Genomic DNA, 22,180 nt, shown 5'->3' on the forward strand with positions numbered 1-22,180 from the left:
CAATTTGCAATAGTCTTCCCTCAGAGAATGGATATTGTTGGATCTCATGCCTTCCATAAAAATTAAAGTGGAACTGAATAATAAAAGCAAGCTTCTTGTGTTCAGCTTGATAAGTAGACATTATGTTTGTGTATGGCTAGATTTCTTTCCCCAAAATAGCTAAAACAGATGCCTTGATTCCTTTTTGTTGTAAAAGTTCCTTTCTCTCATTGCACTGTTACAGTTAGTGCAGGTTCTTTCTGGCTAAGAAACACACACAGAAAACTCTTTGCTTTTTAAACAATATTTTATTTCAGAAGAGAATAAAAGAAAGCCATGCCTTTTCCTTTCCTCCTACAGTACAATATATTTAAAGCAAAGAAATATAAAATCAGATGGCATCCTAATGAAGGCCAAGAAATCTGGCTAAACAATCTGAACTCTTTTCGAGGCAGAGGCTCTTTAGAACAGCTCCCCGTGAGCAGCACACAAAACTGATTGCAATGTTTTCAAGTTCAGAACACATCTGCACAAAGTAAAGGAAGCAAAAAATTGTATTCAACAAACCAGGAGGATGGAATGTGTGGAAGTCAGGTACTGGCATCACACAGGGCAGTATTGCTGCTTCCTGCACTGGACGTTTTGGTTGCAGCACGCTCTTGTAGTGGAATAAGACTCTAGATTCCCCTTTAAATATTTGCAATAAATAATACAACTAATCCACATGCCCTCTCATTGCTTTATGATTATCACTTGCACTGCACATCTTGGCTGCTCTTAACACTTACAAGACCTGATATATAGCTAAACATTTCTGACTCCATCTGGTACAAAGAGAAGTGACACAGAAATGCTCCCCAGCCAGTTTATTGCAATTTAATGTAAATCTGTTGTAATGCAGCTGATGAAAAGTGCAGTGGCTTCCATGAATTCTGAAAGCTGTGATTGGGTTGTGGCTGCTGTGCTGCCCTCTGAAGATTTGCTGGGCTTAATTTTACATTGCACAGCCATTAGCTGACTAAGATTCCTCACTGAATTGCATTGCCAGATACTACTCTTCATCATCCTCTTCCCTTTCTTCTCACAGTGACCTTATTCACCCAAGTTTTCCATCTCAGTCTTTTGTTGCTTTTATCTTATAAATTGCAGCCTCCTAATAAATCAAAACAGATAGAACCATGCAATTGACCCCGTGGGAAAATTACTTTGTGGGGGGAATTAGAGAAAACTGGGACCTAATAGAGGCATAGTATTACAGAAAGCTTTTTTAGGGTAAAAACCAGCTATCGCTTTCAGGATGGTTGGCATGCATAGAATCAACGTTACTACAATTCCCTAAGCAACACATCCTGCCAGCTCAGCACATGCCGATAGGAGTAACAGTAACGGAGGATGGAGCGGAGACACCGTGGCCATGCTCTGTTGTGCTCCCTGCAGGAATGGGAACTTGATGGCATCACACAGCTGATAAGCTTCATACCAGTTGTCACATGAAGAATGTATGATATGTCCGTGGCTGAGCCAACCATTGTGGTGAAATGACTTCCTTCAGATGAAATGATTTCATTGTAATATTAATGCACACCTCCATCTCAAAGTCACCTGCCTCCAAGGTACTATCACACCTCACTGGGCACATGATAACAGTCAGTAACAACTAGACTCACTTAAGTTCCACCTAAATGCGAAGGAAATGGAGTAGTCCTGGACTGAAATAAGCCCAAAGCAGGGGAATTGTTGCCTAAACTCCCAGATTACCCAGCCCTGATTTGGCGTTCACAAAGTTAGGTCAGGCTGACCCGCTCTCTAAGTTGTTATGAATGAGGGGACTTCTAATCAAGGGAGTCAGCCTTGGGAGGGATGAGAAACAAAGAACAGATAGTAAAAAGAACACCATTATCTAGTTTATGTAGAAGGAAGCCTTTCAGTGAGGATAGTTCTGGTTATGAGAAGACACAGTTTGATAAAGTGTTGCAATCCACTGACAGCAACAGGAAATTAGTTGAAAGTAGGACAAAGATAATTGTGGTAGTGGGAAATCGTGACCTCCAGCTCAAATAGCCCCTCCAAAAGAGGGCAGAGCCCCACTCGAGGAGCATGCGTAGCTAGTAAAGAGCTTCAGTAGTGCTATCTGAGGATGCTTACTAATTTGCATTAGAAGCAAGAAACTTGTAACCAATTCTGTGTATTATAAATGAATATGCAATGTATTATGAAGTATAAAAAGTGAACAAATGAGGGAAGAAGTTAGGGAAGACTCCATTGTAACTTCTGGGATCAGTCAACAGGCTGAACCTGTCTTCTTCCCCACAGGGATGCCTATTGGGTAAGAACTTTATCTTATGCGCACTAAACTAACTTATGCTATCTGTGATTATTATTAGTGATTATAGTTTGGTTGTATATCACTTCAAGCTTGTTTTTGCAGACAGTCCCTATCACTGGCAATCACGAACCTTTATTTGTCATGATTTTATATTAATAAAGAGTGTTATTCCATAAACTGTTAGTGTTCATCCTTCATGGGTGCTAGCAGTCACTGGCAGCAGGTAACATACTTGAACAAGGTGGAAGACCCGCTGAGGGGTCCTGCTTATGCTGTTGGCACGTTTCCCTGAACAAGTCAGTCAAATCACCCTCTCATCCAGCAAGGCTGTTCCGTGAAGGGTCCCTGTAATGGGGCACTGACAGACAGGTTGTGCACAAGGGTCTCGGCTTTCCAGGGTAGGCTGGAAGACAGATCAAACACCAGGGGTTGAGAAAATCCCCCCTGCCCCTTTCACATGACAGAACCCCATAATGTACTATTTTGGTCATTCTTGTGTGGGGGAATACAGTAATACACCCTCCATATTTGCTGTGTGCTCTCTGTGATTCTTGCTGTTTTCTGTGTCCAGAAACTGAACCAAAGCATGGAAGCAGTGCCAACGGGCCTTGTGCATGGGCACGTAGGTTTGCTGTGTAAATGTTGTTGTTTCTTCTGCTCAATATTTTAAATAGGTTCTGCAGACTGTCAAATGACCTTCCAGAAAAGAATAGATCCAACTTACATGATTGCAATCAGATCTCACCTTTCATTCCTCTGTTGCCATCGCAGCACATGTGATCTTGCCATCGTATATAAAAGGGGTCTTAAATGTGTACTCTGCTGGTTCCTGTTAGTCGGTGGTATTTGTAGACAGAAATTGGGGTGATCAGGTTCTGTAATCCAGCATTAAGTGTTACTATATACTTACATAGGCCCTTAGACAAATAAATTTCCCCCCTTCGATTTTCTGTATATATTACTGTTTAGAGGGATAGAATTACACTCCATAGGGTGATTAAACTGTGGCAAATTAGGTAAAGCTGGAATGTAATTAAAGTACAGTAAAAACACCTGTAAATGATCATTGTCCCAGTCCCTCAGGGAAAATTTAAAAATAACCTTTACAATAAAGTATCATGCCTTGAATCTTTACACATGCCAACTAAGGTGTTTTGTCCTTAAGTACTTTGTCTAGAAGTAATTGATTGCAATATTTAAAAATAGCTAAAAATGAGGAGAACACCATAATTCTTGTAAGTTTTTCTCCTGCAGACTGGGGTGTTACCCACAGAAAAGGTGGTATCTTTCTGTGGATACATTCACCAGTCCAGCCAACTGGGTAGGTTAGAGGTGGAAAGCAAAGGCTAATTAGATACAGGCTTCAGATCTGTTACATTATTAACAATAGAGGTCATCTTGTCCAAGACAACAGTGCCTCACTTTGTAAATTCGTGAGCCTTGAATAAGGCAGAATGTTGTGCTGACTTCGCTGACCATCTATTCTAAAATATTTAAGGTTAGAGTATGAGGTTTATTGCACAGGAATGATTTAAAATTACTGCACAGTAAATACAATCTGTAGTGAACATCTTCACAGTAAACTTTGCAGGGTATGGCTTCAGAGGACATTTTCATAGATGGGATTTTCACTTTGTGTATTCCGGTGTGGATGTTTACATAAAATTTAAAACTAATAAATGATTTTTGAAACAAACAAAAAAGCTGAGTTTTTTTCTGAACAAAATTGATTCATTTCCAACCAGTTCTAAAAGAAACTCTCAAAACCTCTGAAATGCAAATTTATTGAAATAATATGATCCAGTCACCTGTCTCCTTGTGCTCCTGCAGCAAGGTGACTGCCATAAAAATAATTTCACATAAAGCTTTCTGAAGTGTTTTTCCTTCATCCTACAATAGAAGATGTGTATTTTTTATTAAAACCAATTCTTAATTTTAATAATTGATTTTCTTCTTTTCATTACAGAGAAAATCCATTGTTGCTGTGAGTTTCATTGCAGCATTCCTCTGTCTGATCATCATTCGTCTCACAAATGAAGTTACTTTCCCTTTGATCCTAAACTGCTTTGGACAAACCAGTGTCAAATGGATGCCATTTTCTAATGGTCAAAGGCAGCCTCTGAGAACTCACTATGGATATATAAATGTGAAAACACAAGAGGTAAGACACGGTATCAAGAGCACAGCAAAATGGACCAGTAGACTTCTCTTTCTTTTATCCCATGTAACTTTGCAACCAACCTGCCCAGAGTAAAAACTAAAGCAAGCAATGTTTCTGAACAAAGTGTTTTTATTGAAAATGTGCTACCATTTAAATCACCATTGATTATTTTTTTATTTTATTTCTGTTGTGTCTGTGGTGGAGAGAGCAGTGAGTTGGCCTCAGAATTGTGCTTGGTTGCAGTGAAAACTCATGTTTATCTAAGAAAGAGAATTTGTTAGGTTAATTTCAAAACTTCAGTCCCTTTAACTCAATAGGAAATCTTTGTGTGTGTGTGTTTACAATAAAGTCCTAAAAATGTTTAATTTTTCCTGGGATACCCAAGGATGAAGTATTTTTTTTGTGTTTGGGTGTGCATGGAAGAGGTAAAGGGAATGATTTGTGAAATGAACATATGTGAGTCTACAAAATTTATAAAGCTAGAGTTTTACTAGATTTTTCTGGAACTATTACATTAATACTTGGTAGCTATGTGAAAGCCAGTTATATATTTTCCAGTCTGTATTTTAAAATGCTTTGGCCCGTATCTGCTTTGCAAAATACTTTTCTGTATGATAGAAATATGTGTGTGGCAAAATTAGATTTTACAAGGACGACTCCTTTAAACTGCCCTAGTTGGCAAAATATCTAATGACATTGTTGGGGTTTGGTGCTGGTGGTGCTTTTCCCCCAGATGCTTCTCTCTCTTTCTCTGTGTACTATTTATAACAGATGTAAACTTACAAAGTAAGGTAACATAAACAATTAACTCTTTCTAAAAGTTGTTTCTGATCAGTTATAGCACTGTCAGTCATGAGAAATACTTGCACTTACTGCTACTTTGTCTTACAAACAAGCAATTACTATATTCATGAATGAAATTTATTCTTATAAAAGCTTTTATAGAGGATGAAAATACCACTTCATGACATTCAGTCTTATAATGTATTGGACGAGCTAGTTATTATTTTACCTTTAGAGTGTTAAATATGAAAATCAGAATGAGAGAGGGTTATAGTTTTCAGGGGGCAGCTTCTTCTAAAATTCTGTAGCTTCTAATTCTTGTTCATGTAAGATGCAGCACTGAGTATATTGGAGGCCAAAGTACATTATCTACAAAGCAGAAAAAAGATGAGCACCAGAAAGGAAATCTGTTTGAGTCAGTATGTGAATCCTAGTCTCAGTGAAATGAATGGGAGCTACTGTTGAGTTCAAAAGGGCTAAGGCTCCATCCAGCATATCTTAAATACAAAAGGACCAGGAACCCACTGAAAATGAGAGGGCAGTGTGTTCTGCATGTCCCTGGGTTATTGCCACAGCAGCAGGCATGGAATCTGAATGAGGAGCTGCCATGGTCACTTGATCACTATCAGTCTCAACTGATAACTAGAGAGGAGAGGAGCATACTAATCCATTTTTATTCACCATTGCCTTCATAAGAGGTTAGATGTAGCTTGTGGGAGCCTCAATTCATTCTTAAATTTGATAACACACTTGGAAATTCTAACAGTAAATGGAAATGAATGTCCTGAAAGTTGGTGACCAGTATCAATTAGTAAGACGTTGGACTCAGTTTGGCTTAGGTCATGAAGGACTCCTTAAACTTAGTAATTTTAATTGTTCCCCCCCTTGTATTTTCAGATTACATTAATATTTGATAATTAAAATGATAATGAAGAAACTGAACATGCCTTGCTAATTGTGAATGTACTATCTTCTGACTTAATTACTTCCCATGCGAGGGTATTTTTATTGTGCTGCCCATGTAAAAAGCTTTTACACAGCTCATGTTCCTAACTCACACTCATAGCTTTCTCAGACTGCAATTTTTATAACACAGATAGCTTTATAAAGTAAGTGTTTGTTTACTGTTCATATTAAAATGGCCAGCAATTCTCAACTGTTCATAGAGATTAAAATCACAGATCTCTCATTTCTGTGTAAATACCGAATACATTGAATTTCTGCTCATTATGTATAATTAAGATATGTTGTTCAAAATTTTTATACTGCTATGATATGTAAGATAAGCAGAAGGTCCAGTCTGTGAGTACAGCAAATGCCCTAAACAAATGTGGCCAAGGTTTTTGCAAAATGGGAGACATGCCATCTCATCAATGGGCAAGCACCAAAAGATGAGAAAACTACACCATAATGAATGATCAGAAAATTATGTGATGGAAGGGAAGATAGGAGAGAAGGCTTTTAAAAACATGAATTTTGGCTTTCTCTTTTCTTTTTTTTGTTGAGAGTACCTTTGCAGACCTGTTGAATGGGTTCATAGTCTTCTAGAGTGTCCCTTGAAGCCTGTCATCCCAACTGGGTCCTACATGTCTCCTGCTGTCCAGCAGCACTCCCTCCTGTTCCTCAACCATTTCTGACATCCTTCTCCTTTTCTTCACATTTGTTCTCTGTTCTCCTTTACCTGTTCCTTTCAGGCTCCACTCAGAGGCTTGGCTGCATGCAGCATGCCAGGGCTCTCTAGTCCCAGTTTCTCAGGGTGCTTAAATAGTACATATGCAAAGTCAACAAAACAAAATGATTGATTTACCACCAACCCACTCAGTCACCTGACATGACAGGGAAGCTAGAAAATCTAGATGAACTACTAGTCTACCTTTCCTGTCCCTCCCTTGCATACTTACTTTCTGAGGACAAAGGAAAAAAAGAACCCAAGACTTGAATCCATTTGAAAAAAAGTTGAAGTTAGGAAAAGCTGATTTCTTTTCGGGTAAGGCTGAGTGGAATGAGACTTGGAAACCTCATGAGATGGTGGAAAACCAGTTACTTGCTCGTTAATGCTGAAGTGATTAATGATTTGTATTAAAGAAGATCAGGAAATATGGTGAGATGAACATTTGTGTTTATCTCAAGTAAAAAATAGTGACATGTATGTTATTAGGTATGATCAGAATAACACCATAAAGACGTATTTCAAGGGTGTTGTTTATTTGATTTGACAGTATAATGCTACAGAATTTTTATTATTAAAAAGCCTGAAAAAAAAATCTAAGTTTACTATAACTAGATTATATGAGAGTATTTAATATAAAATGCAAAGAGAGACATAACTTAATCCCTAATTAAGGCTGTACATAATACAGGGTTGTTGCTATGGTTTCCTTAATTTGTAGCTATAGCAACAGCTTTGGAAAAACTGACTTTATGTACAGTAAACATACTATATTTGAAATATAAATAGATGTGAAGTGTTGTACTATACTATAGTACAGGCCCATTCTGTCTAGACACATTTTAGATTGACTTTTGGGATATTTCTCTAGTAGATGGTTCTTCACCTAGAAAATTTGCATCCAGCGCCTGCTCTGCCTCCCTTCAAGAAAAGAGGATCCCTTAGTAGTCCTCCACAATGGGATCTCCTTTCCCTTTTCAATGCCCACATCTGAGGGGATTCCATGAGATTTGCAAGAGAACGTGGCTGCCTGTTTTGGATTATCTCTCTTGCCTAAGTACATGAATTTTGACCCTTCTGCAACAAGGTGTATGGGCAAGATGACATTTCTGTCCCTTATTTCCTTCACTTTGTACCTATAGATTTTTGGTGATAGGTCCCATGAAGTCCTTTAAGAAATGTCACCCCTATAATGTTAGCTACTTCTATCCTATTCCTTGTATTTTATATAGAAAATATTACTTTGATACAACTCCAGAGTGGTTACCTAGTTGAAATCTACTGTCATCTGAGCAAAATTCACCCCCCACCCCAAGCTGATGTAATGATTTTTCTTGTGTATCAAAAATGGACAAGCAGATAAAAAGAAGCAAGTACAGCAAATATAACCTTCCTCCTTCTTTTGTACCACTCCTACTCTACAAAGAGTCTGGCAAAATTAATGAACATCATGTATTTAAATTGCAGCATTATGACATCAATTTAAAACCCATTAGCAGCTTGAAACTTTATGCTAGGCAAGTCTAATAGTGTTCTTGGATATTTCATTGTGCTTCCTGAAAGGTGAATATTGAATACATTTTTACTCTGCCATCAGCATTAAAATAATACAGCATTTTCTTACATACGTAAAATCTGAAATATAGCTGCAATAACACTTGCAATATAATTATAAGAAGTATATTCAAGTACTATACAAAGATTAAAACTGTTCTTGGAAAAGGGTAAGTTCTGAGATGACCTAAAATTCCTACATTAAACTGCAACTGTGAGATCTAATGGCTTCATGTAAAATGAATTCCGAGGGAGAGGAGAGCCTTTGTGTCATGAACATTGAGAAATCTCACAGTATAGTGATGAGCACTAGATAAAAGGAACAGGCATTGTAGCAGTTAAATATTTTTTTAAAAATAACTTTCGTAACTGAAAACCTCTCCAGTACTGTGCTGTTATTGAAGAAAAAAAATTGGATCATATTATCACATAACATTTTGTCCCGTAACCTGAACAAACTAGTGTACAGATGTTAATTGTTTGCCAGTTGTGGCACACACAGCCATATATATGTGTGAACATACAGCCTGTCTAGGTGTGAACATACAGCCTGTCTAGTTTTCTTTTTTTCTTTTTTCCTTTTTGCTAGAAGTTCTGTGGTGGAACTTGACTGAAATGAGTGGAGGTTTCCAAAAATGAAATATCCCAGATATGAATAAAAATAGGAGGAGGTTACAGACCTTACACATATTTGTGTAGTCTTTTTTTTTTTCTTTTTTTTTGAGAATAAAGTAATTGTATTAAAAAACAAAAGCACCTGCAGTACAGAGGGAAACTAACTTAACATGCAGAAATATAGGCTATGTAATGTGCTATCTGACTGTAAGTTAAGGCACATACCATGTCAACAACAGCAAAAGCATAGTTGTGAAATGTGTTAGGAGTTAGGTAGGAAGGACCCCTACCAATCATGAGAGACCATGTCTTTATAAAACTTGAATAACTAAATTAAAGAATGCACAAAGAAAGTAAAGAATGTGATGAATGTTTTAATATTAGTTTCTTTCCAGATATGGGAAGTAAAGATAAAATTAAAAAAGGACTGACATTTTTATATGAAATGCTAAAAATAAGTAAAGCTAGTGATCAACCTGGGAAGGTTTACGTTTTGCCTATTAGTGATGGCTGTAGAATGACACTTACTATGCAGAGAAACTTGGAGAACAGCACTGGCCTTCATGTCAAAACAGAAGGTACCAGACTGTGAACTTGCATGGTGTATTCAGCTAACTCCAGAGATGTTTGTTTCATACTCTGCTGGGAAGAACTGGGTCCTAGAGAGACTAAAAAGCTACATCAACTGTAACTCACTGTGACAGGAAGTTGCTTTAGTATTTAATTTCTGATACATTCATGACTTCCATCCTGTCTTTTCCTTTGGGATCTTATTCATTGTTATAGCTTAAGAATTCATACGATATTTTGTTAAGAAAAGGTCATCTGTTTCGTAGTCATTTATCATTTATATCCCTTCTAAGACAATTTTATGTCAGTTGTTCAGTTACACCATTTCAGCCTTAGTAATCACATAATAGTAATAATAGTAATAACAGTGGAAGTAAAACTAAACATGCCATATATTCCTCTGGATATTTTTATCCTTCTGCTATATAAATTTCAGGAATAACTTTTCTTGGAATTATTACAGAAGGATAGGCTACTAACATTTTTAATGACGATCACATTGCTTGTTACATTTCTGAGAGAGATTTGTATGGTGGGTTGTTGGTTCCCATCCCCCCAGCCCTCTGTGTTTGGTAACTATACCAGAGCTCCCATTCCTGGCTCTGGGAGCCACAGACACACACTTGAAAACAGAATTTCTGCGGAAGAGTTTAACCACCAAATGAGCAACCCCAGCATCACACCCTGTATTACAGAAATAGACGTCACTAAAAAAATTATCACCAGAGTCCCCACTGCCATCTTTCTCTTTCCAACCCCCCTTTTGCCTGTGAGAAGAGAGAACCATCAGAATAAGCTGCAAGGTCCAGTCGAAACCACTCAGGCTGTTATGAACCTACAGGAGAGAAGGGTGCACAGATGATATGTGTCCTCAGTAAAGTAAATCCTGCCAGCTCAGCCTTTTTCCTTCTGTATATATCAAATTAGCTTAGGTTTTTAAAGCTGCCACAACTCTGATGGTGTCTTATGAGGAAAAAGTCAAGTGCCAGGATAAATATATCAAGTATTCTATACAAAAGAATTAAATCTACTTCACACAGAGCCTGAATGTGATGAGTCAAGCAGTGCTGCCTGTGTGGCAGCTCTGCTTTTTCAGAGCAGGGACTAAGAAACTTGAGAAGAGATTACTATCAGCCAGTGAGCTGTGCCATCAAAAGTCAATCCCTAAAGAATCTGGACTGGTAGAAATAAATGCCTATGATGCACAGTCATGGGCTGGATTGATCTGTTGAATGGAGCTTACAAGTTATATGGAAAAGGTGCCTGGTGTCATAGATTTGTCATTCACCTTGGTTATATGTAATTTCCAGAGATTTCTCCCACCTTCTTGAGCATTTTTTCACCGCTAGCAAAGAGGAGGTTTATATTAAATAATGTTAGACTCCCTATGAGAAGGTGCCAGTTGTGTTTTCCATGTGAGAAGTGTGAACAATGGCTCTCCAAATGAGAGACATGGCACCATGAAAACTGACTTGAGACCATTTGGAAAACAGAGACAAAACAGCCTGACAGACAAACTTCCATCAGTAAAATTTCATTTTAGTTAAATGGTAGATGGACCAGACAAAGTGAATGGAGTATTCTTTGGACTGGTAAAGAAGAAGGCGGAGAGCTTTGATGTAATAGCTTCTTGAATGAGACCAAACCACTGGGGAAGATAGCAAATGAGCTCTTGCTAGTGTAATGAGCAGAGAAGAGTGAGGCTTGTAGTTAAAGGGAGGAAGGAGGAACTTACTGCTTTTACTCTGGATGAGAGCTGAATTCTGTTACCATGACATGATTTCAGATTTTGTCAATAATAGTTGCTAAATGAAGGACAGGCTGGTTTGCATTAAATAGCAAGCAAGATGTCTTCTTGGTGTTTCATTTCATCAATTGGGAGAGCAGAGCCCTATATTTACTCACTAAATATCCATCCTCTACTGCTGTTTAAAAATCAAGATGCCTCCATCATAATAAGTTCAGTGTCACCCTCCTGAGTTTCTACCTGGAGTCTATTTCTCACAGAGATTCAAGGTATCCTTTGCAGAAAAGTGTTGCTAGTTTTGGATGCAGTGACGATGGCTAAGGTACACTTAAGTGTGATGTTTCATGACTGTTCTGTTCATTGCTCCACAACAGACTATGGACATTTCCAGATCATGCTGTCACACCATAGTGACGATGCTGATCCACTGATGGTTTAACCTGCAACACAAATTAAAAGCTAGTTAATATAGTTCTATAAATGACAGGAGATAGCTGTTCCCTAGTGATCAGTTCTAATTCTCTATGAACTTTCTTTCCTAATCTAATGCCATGTTAATGTGTGTGTTAAACTAAAGCCTATGGTTAGAATGTATTTTCTTGTGCAGTACCTGTATGTGTCCCTCATGATCTTTAGGTAAGAACGTAAAGCATTCAGTCCTTTCAAATGCAGGATGATTTTGCCTTAAACATGGTGCAGTTACAAGTTGCAACCTAAGGCTATATTGCAACCTAAGGCTAAAATACACCACAGAGTAAAAAGAGCCAGTGAAAATGGAATTTTGCTCATATAATTGTTCCTACACAAGGGGTTTCTGCTGGCTATGGCAATCAGCAATTTTAGCTCTTTGAGCTCTTGCCCAGCATAGCTACTCTGGCAGAGATGCTCAGTGCGGAGCTAACCCGAGGCTATTAATACTTCCCTGCATGGAATACTTCCCTGCATGGAAGCAGCATGCCAGCCACACACACACACACACACACACACACACACGTGCATGGGTGCACACAGAAACACACAGCTCAAGAGACAGACTCCTAACACTGACAATCATGCCAATTACTAGTTAGTTTTGAAGCCACAGCCATCCTTCTTGAAAGCCTTTGCTTTCCAAGTTTGCTCCCATGGCCATCTGTCATAGCCTGTGTTTGGCAGCTTCAGGTTCTGTTGCAAGGCTCTGTGGGTTGAATACATAGTTTTGTCTTTTTTATTGTTCTCTGAGTTGGTGGAGATTTCTACCATGTGAGCCTTTTCTCTTAGGCTTTTTGTTAGATTAAAATGTGAACCTTAAATGCATTTTTGAGCTGTTAATCTCTGCTATCTGCTCTCAGGCTGGGCTGGAACAGGTGGACTGGTGTAACTGCTGGATAGAAAGAAATGATCTCAGAGACCCTCTTAGAGCAGGTGCAGACTGCACCAGCAATAATTGCTTTTCTTGGGGTAGTCTGTCTTGTCTGACTGAATACATTAATCCATACTATCAAATATATGATGTTTAGTCTGTAAAAAGCCTGTATGACTGTTGTACCAAAACCCTCATGCCCCTTGCAGGCATTACTGTGCTGGCAGTGTGTGCATCTTAGAGCTTGATAGAGTTACGGTATCTGTAACAAGAAGCTACATTTTTTTGTGGGTGTGGCTGTAAATTTTCTCTACTCATCATAACTAATTTTTGAACTACAACTAAATCAAGAATATCATATATTACCACATATTACCACCAATGTTGAAAACGTCATGGTAAATTGTGTCCATGGGGCTGCACCCTAAAAATAAAAACCAGTTCAGTCTGGGGAGGGGTGGGAAGAAAGTGTTGGTTTGTGTTATTTACAGTATTTCTTTCTTCCATGTTTATTTTTCCTTCTCTCCATTTGATATACTTTTCATAATTCAGCTAGTCAGAGATTACAGTAATCTGTTGTTTCCTGTCACTCAGAAAAGCAGTTCCCATGCCCATTAGATGAATAAATACATTGTTAAATGAAATTCCAAAAATGAGAAGTTACTAGAGTAATTTTGGGATTGTCCACCTAATAACACCAAGACATCCTCCATTTTTATCCCCAACCCCAGGGGTGCACATCACTGCCTTTACCTTGTTCATACCAGTCAGGTCCTCTTTCCCACAAATCATAGCATCATTTTTTGAAGTACAGCTTCTTGAATTTGTCTTTAAGAGTCTTTTGTAGTTAGGACCCAGAGTTTTGGATTTGAAATTGATGGAAGTGCCACAGGTCTTAGATCAATACTGCTCCAGGGGATAGAACCTGCTTGCAGTTAGAGACTGCAAAGAATGTTCAGGGGCCTTGTATTAATATTACACCAGCCCAAGTGCAAGTTAGTTTGGGTTGATTTCTCTGGTTCCAGTTCAGTGATGATATCACCCTCCCTCCCTTCTGCCTTTTGAGTATTGGTGCCTAGGATTCATGTTTGTAAAGAGAAAATATGATTTCTGGAGTGTGTCAAGTTGAAAAAGTATTTTTCTAAGCTTTTTTTCCTGATGCATACAGACTCCTATGCAATGACTGAGTGCATGCACAGGAGTCACCCCAAAGCAGTTCCAGGGCAGCACACTGAAAGCTTAGATCAGCACTGGCAAATATCCTACAACAGAAATGAAACACAAGGTGAAGGATAAAGTTTGGCCTTTAGGCAAAACCAATAACCCTATACTTGATGACATACAGTATATTATGGAATTGATCAATGACTAATAATTTTGTTCTTGTGGTTTTTGTGTAATTAATTTTACTGATGTATTAACATTTTCTAGTTTATAATAAACTTTCTCATGTCCTCTTATTTCTAGAATGTAAAAGATTTGTAATGTTGATCCTATTTCCTGTTGGCTCGTCTTTTGTAGATCCAGTGCATGTTGTCCAAAACTGCTCATTTCTTTCTTCACCTCCTCTCCAATTTGGCTTGCCCTTCACTGCTCAAAATTTCTTTCACTAGGTCATCAGATTACTTTTTCTCTGAAAATTTATTCCTGTTTAGGACAGCTTTGAAGGCATAGCTTGGAGATCTAGGAGATGACAGGCTGTTCTTAAGCCAGCTACCGATGCATTCTGCACAAGGGTTTGGTTCGTGAAAGAGTTCAAGAGTTAGCCCCAAGATGTGAATGTGTTATATTAATCCAGTCTTCTGGTGACAGGCTTTGGAAAAGCAACTGGGAATAGATTTCAAATCAGAAGAAGCTATGGCAAAATTATGTCTTGTGTCACACCTCATGTACATTTTAAAGTTTCTTTCTGATGTCTTTACAAGCATAACTTATTTCTCAAATGGAGTGAGTCCCCAAAAGTTTATTTGCAGCCATGCCAGTGTCTCCCAAAGGATAAATACAGTCACTTTTCAGTGTTTCTGAGGCTAAACAGGCTCTCTAGTTACAAAGCAGAGAAACAGAATTTCTCAAACACATGGTGTTCCTTCATTAATCCTCTCAATGGCAGACCTTCAGGGAGTCCCACAAGAGAGTGTCTTGGAGGTAGAGAGACCATCTTGTGGGTTCCCCCATTCAGATGAGTCCACTCTGGAGCTGCCATATTAATTTCTGCTCCACTTGGTCCTTGGTTTTGATTGTGCCTTGTCATCACCAGTATCAGTGACAACTGATGGAGCTGATGACATTTCTGTAACACAATCAATGTTAATTAGGGTTGATCTTTTACTCGGAGGAGAACAGGCAGAGGATCAGGCTGGAACTCTTACAAGCTAGCCTCAATTTCTGATCTGCTGCTGGCATGGACCAAAATACTCTTCACTGCTTCAGGGTCATCATGTTTGTAAAACTCATGTTTATAAAGAGCAAGTAGTATTTTTGGACCAAGTCACTTGGTTATGTTCAGAATGTAAAATGGGGGCTTTTTGTCAGATTGACTGTCATAAAAGGATTGGGAATCTACTATCCCTGATAGATTATCACTTATTACCATTGTATTACAGCCAGAACTTTATTGTCAGAGCAACAACAAAAATAATCTTTGCACTACACTAATGCTTTATTCTGATTGACAAAGGATGAGGCAATCTAGGTACTGTGACAGCAGTGTAGGCAAGTATTATATAATGATATATAGTAGTTTCCACAGACTGCCATTAATTTCTGCATGAATTCTGTCTGTCTTTGATAAGCATGTGTAACTCCTAATAAATTATTTTGGAGGTGAGCACAAGAATCAAGGAGAAATGGACTTCTGTAGGTATGGAGCCTGGTGATAGCTAAAAATGAGAAGGCAAAACTGACAGGTAATTGTAGATGAGAAGTCATTTTCAAGCAAGGGATGAGGGTAATAATGTTTCCTGTTTGAAATGAGTTGCCACTTCTGCTGGCCACAATGCAAGGTAAATTCTGTCATGAAATCTGAAACATTTGTTAGGTACAGGCTGTTGATAATCACATAGGAACCAGCATTGTGGACCGCCCTCCACTTGCTCTTAAATGGCTTGGTTCCATTCTGGTGGGTGTTACCTGCTCTTCATTTCCTGGGGAAGAAATGGCCTTATGTGAGGTCATTTATCTGAATAGCGCAGAAATAATTTTCTGCAAACCTAACAATTATCATAACAGAATTCTGAAAAAAAATAAAAATAAAAATAGTGACACTCTGAGGTCTCTGAGATTAGTGTCTTCCTTTAAGGCCTCTATTTTCTCTGGTATTACTTCCAGTCCTCATCAGTGAAACTACGGTGCATGTCTCCCATGAATAGCATGAATAATGCATATATTTTTCTGCTAGTTTCAGTGTGCATATACAAAAAATAAGATCTAGAGCTGAAAAAAACCAATTGGCTGCTCATCGCCCTGCTAGTATGTGATTGACCCATATTCCACATTAACTCAGGTTTTAACCTGTCTGCTTTTATATTTAAAATTCTTGGGCCTTTGCCCCCATCCCTTGGAAGATGATGCAGTGGACTAATAGTTCACCATTTCAGTTTTTCCTCAGAATGAGATATGGTAAATATTACAGCTGTTTATACCTCTTTATTCCTGCATCTTTAAAGATCTTAAGTGTTTCCACTTATTATCTTCTTTCTTCTAGCATATACAGACACTCGCAGTTCCACCTTTATCACCATGTAATCAAGTTAAACTCTTCCTTATTTTTCCTAATTAATCTATAGCAAAAGCCCACCCCTTCCTCAGTTCTCGCTGTCTCAGTTTCCTAGAACTTGACGTGGGATTCGAGTGTAATGGAAGAGAGGAAATGACACAGCATGTTACCTCTGCTTTCAGATATCAAATTACCTGGGATTTATTTTTCCTAAAATGTCTTGGATGTGTTTTCATGAGATGAATCATTTCATGGTTTCCCAAGATGATGCTCAGCTTGTTACTTTCCACATGCTTTTCCATTCTTTCTGCAAATACCATTTATTTTCTCCTGAAGATAGTTTCTGAAGATAAGGCTGATTTAATGAGGAAAAAATGTGTGTTGTCTAAGACCAATTAAAAAAGGGTTAGAACTAAAAGGCAAGGTGATTTTTTTGTTTGATTGGTTGGTTTTTGGGTTGTGGTTTTGTTTTTTTGTTGTTTCAGTCCACATGAGAAATCGTAGTGGCTTGAGTTATTCTTCGAAATAGGATTTTTGGCCATAATTTTTTTCCATTTAGTCTGCAGTAGTGTTCTTGCAGTTTAAATATGTTTGTTCATTAGAGGAACAGCTTTCATAATGGAATGTGCCAAATCTGTTAAGAAATCAGCAGATTATTTTATGTTCAAAGTACCTGACTTGTATATACGTTTGTAGTTCTTGTACATTCAGATTAATTGTCTGATTATCTAGGAAGTTGTATTCTGAATTCCTGAAAATCAGTCTTTTTATCAGTCTTTACTAAATGCAAAAATGCCTCTAGTAATTTCTCTTCACTCACTAAGCATGAAATTTTTCTTTGAAAAATTTAGTTTGTCTGGCAAGATCTTTATAAACATAAATATAATTTTAGCAACTACAGATCACTAACAGGCATTTCTACGTTATATGCAAGTGAGTAGATATTGCATAATACTTCTTCAAATCTGTTTGAATTTTTAAGTTGCTAAAGGATTCATGAATGTAGCACTTTTGTTTCTTTCCGGTATGAGTATCTCTATATATAACCATCAATTCTTTCTGAATGCAATGAAGTATTTATTTGCCTACCTAAGGATGTCCTAGATTTCTACCACTTTTTTGTATTTGAGATAGGACAACCTTTAAAAAGTGTTCTACACAGAGTTAGTGTCTATTATTTAATGATCTAAGTGATTTGGGAGGGAAACTGTGTTTCTGGATTGCTTAAGTTTGCTCCCATTATCACTGCAAATGAAAACTCGTGTTCTCATGCTTTGTGGAACCTGTGTGTATGCCTGCAAGACTCCCTTCCTGTTAGATTTGGTGTTTTGTCAAGTGCCCAGCCCAAATTCTGTCACCCTTTGCAAAGCACTGGTCACAGCTTCCTGTAACAGTTTAACACCAACGGAGACTGAAGCAAGGTGAGGAAACATCCACATACTGGCAGCTGTTATATTCAGCCCTATGCTCAGTGGCATTTTAAACCCCCATGTTTTGCCCCATTGTAACCAACCTATTTCTGGTCATTGGTAGTATCTGTGTCTGTGGTATAAGTTCTACTGTGAAAAGATGTCCAGTTTCATTTTGCAGTAGAAAGTGGACTTGACATGAACTTTGGTCCATATGTAATAGGTTCTTGAAGGCTCAGAAAAGCCTTTTCTGAGAAGGCTCATTTCAGCAAAATGCTAATCTGGCAAATTGGTACATTTAACAGTCATCTACAAATGCACCCTTTTGTGTAATATGCAGTTGATTGTAACAATTATGGATGCTATTTAATGGTGCCATCCTTAAACTTTCCAGTGTGATACTACCTAGAGAATTATTACTGATGAAATCATTATAGTGTTATAGAACTGAAATAGGTTGCTACTGAAACTACTCTCAAAATCTAATTGTAACTTCACTGGAATTTTTCCCATGATGGATGTTAAGTATATGCGTATTTCTTATTTTTATAGAAGCAGCATTTTATTTGTATGCTTAATTTTATTACACTATCTACTAGGTATATATTAAGTTTTGCTTCTCATTTTCACTTATGGTCAAAGATAATTTTAGTCCAGTTTGCATTTTATCTGATATTCTACTGTTCTTATTTCCCTTGTCACATGTATGAATAAAGCAACATATTTCCTTCCTTGAGACCTACCTAGGATTGCTCAGATTAACACAATGAAGAGCCCTATTTTATCAATACATGAAATGATGCAAGTCCTCTCAATTTCCTTTTGAGGCCTTCCTTGGAAAGAAAAGCATGCTTTATAATTTCTTGCCTGCAAATCAGTTCATATTCCTGTTACATTTTTTCATCAAATGTCATGCTGTACCCAAAGATTTCTGTATAGCCTTGTGATTCCCCCTCATCTTTGGTTCAGACAGCATCTGATTTAAAAAAAAAAAAAAAAAAAAAGGCATTGTTTACTTGATTATAGTCCATGAAGAACAAGTGAAATCCTTGATCAGAATGGGAGATTTCTGCAACTGCCCAAGTTCCCCAAGTGCAGTACACCATGCTTCCATGACGTGCTGTTACGTTATGTTTGTATTGTTCCAGTTCTTATCCAAAGATGTGATATTTCATCACTTCGAAAGCAACAACCTGACGTCCATCAGCAGTTGCACCATTTTTTCTTTCTGCTTTTGATCTTACAATATAGATTGATCCTATGAAAGTTAAACAATGCCCACATCTGTTCATCAGATTCTCTCTCTGTAGTCACAAAGATGGAGCACAGAGTGGGTTGATGTCCACCAGCCACCATTTTTATAACCAACTGTAGAATAAACTTAACTGATGGGCTCCGAGCAAAATGGTGCAGAAATAGCTTTTACTTCCCATACTCTTGTGTTTCTTGCATTTTTCTGTCTTCCTAAGGCAGAAGATAGGCTGAATGATACTAACCTAATTTGATAATTATTGCAAATATGCCACAAGGAAACTGCAAATTCATGAGTCCATGTTTCTAAAAACTTACAAATACATGCTACATCTATACAAAATGTGTTAACATGTACTTGTACTTGGACAGTACTCTCATTGTGCTTAGAAGCAGGCTACCTTTCCTCCTAAACAGAGAAAGCTTTAAAAAGTAAGGAGGACAGTATCATTGATATGGTTTGGATAGTCCCATGGATTTCTATTATTTTGCTTAACAATTACTTCCAAAAAATCGCAGATACCAAAAGCTATTTGTTAGGAGCAAATACCATCATGCTTATATCCTACTGTTGTGAAAATTGCCATGGGATTGTTACCTTTCACCCAGGTGGTCCCCACTGATGGGCAGAAATGACCTTGATTTAGTGTCTGATCTGAAGGCAGGCAGCTCTAACTGTGCAACGACACCCCCCAAATGCTCTGTTGCAGTGTTAGCATTGGATACGAGCCCATGTCTCAGTCAGAGATGTGCATCTCTGACCTTCTAGTGTAGAGGCAATAGTGCTGCCAGCTGTGTTATGCTGACAGGCAAAGGACTTGTTTTTGAAATCAAGAAGTAGGGAAACTGAGCTAAACACAGCACAGACTTCTACTGTTAAAAAAAAATGTGGCAATAAACCTCAGACAATCTTACCTTCAGTTTCCAGATTGTTTTGCTTTCCAGGTTGCTGAAAGTAATTTGCTTTATTAATGCAGTTCTACAGAACAATCTATTTAAATTTCATCCCAGAACGAGTTCCTTTAGCTGAATAAAAACCTTTTGAGAAACCTGATTTATGTCATAGTCACAGCATTAAATAGAGCAATTCTGGTTCAGTGGCAAAGTGGTGGGGCCAGGGTCTGTGGTCCACATTTTCTAAGTGCTGTACATGGATTTGTATGCACACAGTTTTCATTAGCACTAACACAATTTGTACATGTGGCCCCTGTGCAGTACTTTGGGAATGTAGCCCTCAACAGAGAAGATATTTACAGCACTGAAGCTCATGTTGGGAAATATGAACAGCTGTGCTCCAAACAGAAAACACACATCTGAAGTAAGACAAGCATACTGAAAATTATGTCCTGGCAGTTAACATTTTTATTTGTACACACTGCTATGCAAAACTGAAATGGAAGGAAATATCATTCTTTCAGGATTAATGTTTTGCAGAACTAATAGGAGAAAAAAAGTGTCATCAGAAAAGATTTTTGCTGATTATAATTTTTTTTGGCTACAGTTTCTGTAGTGTTGGTACAAAAGAGATATAGATAATAAGTAAAAGTTATGTCACTACTGATTATGTTTTACTAATAGTGAGATGACCTCTTTATATTTTTGAATAGTCAGTTGAAAACATTTCACTAGAACATTTATTTACATAGATTTTTAGATTTTACTATTTAAAATATTCAGTTCCAATATCTGAGCACCTGCTGTGCACATGAGTTGAGCATCTGAGAAAGGCTTTATCCATCATTCCATCGTTGGATCCTTACATGGACTTGCATTGTGTCTAGAGCTGACTGATGGCGAAATCCACATCAAGTTAAGAGGACTTTGGAAAAAGGAATTTTAACTCATTTTAAATTTGACTGATGGAGCACATACTAGTGCCTCAGGTTCCCCCCCTGCTCCCCCATTGTGCTTCCCTGGAAGTGATCTGCCTGTCTGTTCTCCAGTCTCTGCAGGGTGACACCTCGAAGGTCAGAGGTGTAACTCCACTGATCTCCGTGCACAGGGAGCAAATGGGGCTGTTGCAGGACACACGGTAATTCTCTAACTAAAATGGACCATGCTAAATACTTTGCCTTCACACACAGTTTTACATGTGGAGAGGTTTGAGGCGGGCAGATGTTTTTTCAGAAACAGTAGTATAACAGGTCCATGCAGTTATTTTTGAGATCAAATAGCAGCCTTGTTTTGCAGATTGGGAAAGTGAGACCTTGATGTTGTCGTTTACCGGACATCACAAAGCAGGTCAGTAGCAGGCCAGACCACAGCTCGGGCTTCCCCAGTTCAAGGTCATTCTAGACTTCTATTTTGCTATGCTTGTGGGGCAGTGGGCTTGTATGCCCAGTTAATAATTTGTATTCCCGAAAGAACTGGTAGATGAAAAACACAAAAAGCAATTTAGAAAAGTCTTGTTAAATACGTCTTAATTGTTTTATGTAATGAATTTTGAAATATGGTTGCCTGTTAGACTAAAAATTTTGGATGCTTCTTTAATATGAATATTTTATTTCTTAAAGGCATATTTGTTGGATCAGGGGAAAATATATTATTTTCACTAGAGCTGGTTGAAAAATTATTTTCCCAATAACAATCATGATGTCATACTTAAAAAAAGAAAAATAAGGTGGCTACTGAAGGGTGGTATTCTACTGCTGCCACTGCTACTGTGTCAGTTCAGCTGACTGAAATCTGTGTGGTAGATAGGAAGGTTCTGACCCTGCCATGGACAACATAGATGTCACTCTTGTGCTCTGGGCAGATTTCTTGGGTTTTTTTGCTATGCTTATCTGCCTTTCAAGCAGACATAACACTAGTAGGGTTGAAAAGTCAAGGATCAAGAACTGGGAAATGCCATAATTGAAATCACCTGTCCATTTTTGATTCAAACTTCTTTGATGTATTCATGGCTGTGCATAGTGGGAAAACTTAATCCTCATTCATTGTCCAGATTTTACCATTTCTGGTGCCAGCTGGGAATGTATAAAGAAGGTTTCTAGGACTGCTGCCTCATTTCTGAAGAAATGGCAAGGTGTGAAGGAGTCAGGATGTTATGGGAATGGAAG

The 22,180-nt window shown here is 38.0% G+C and overlaps 1 protein-coding gene across 2 annotated transcripts in view; it reads left to right on the plus strand.

Annotated features, from left to right (window-relative positions):
* Positions 1-22,180, plus strand: part of ST6GALNAC3 (ST6 N-acetylgalactosaminide alpha-2,6-sialyltransferase 3) — a 228,460-nt gene that overhangs the window by 100,147 nt on the left and 106,133 nt on the right. For both annotated transcript variants that reach the window (XM_056356408.1, XM_056356409.1), the window contains exon 2: positions 4,272-4,466. In XM_056356408.1, the coding sequence (XP_056212383.1) occupies positions 4,272-4,466 (195 nt within the window). The remainder of the gene's footprint in view (positions 1-4,271; positions 4,467-22,180) is intronic.

Source organism: Falco biarmicus, chromosome 11 (genome assembly GCF_023638135.1).
Source record: "Falco biarmicus isolate bFalBia1 chromosome 11, bFalBia1.pri, whole genome shotgun sequence".
NCBI lineage: Eukaryota > Metazoa > Chordata > Aves > Falconiformes > Falconidae > Falco > Falco biarmicus.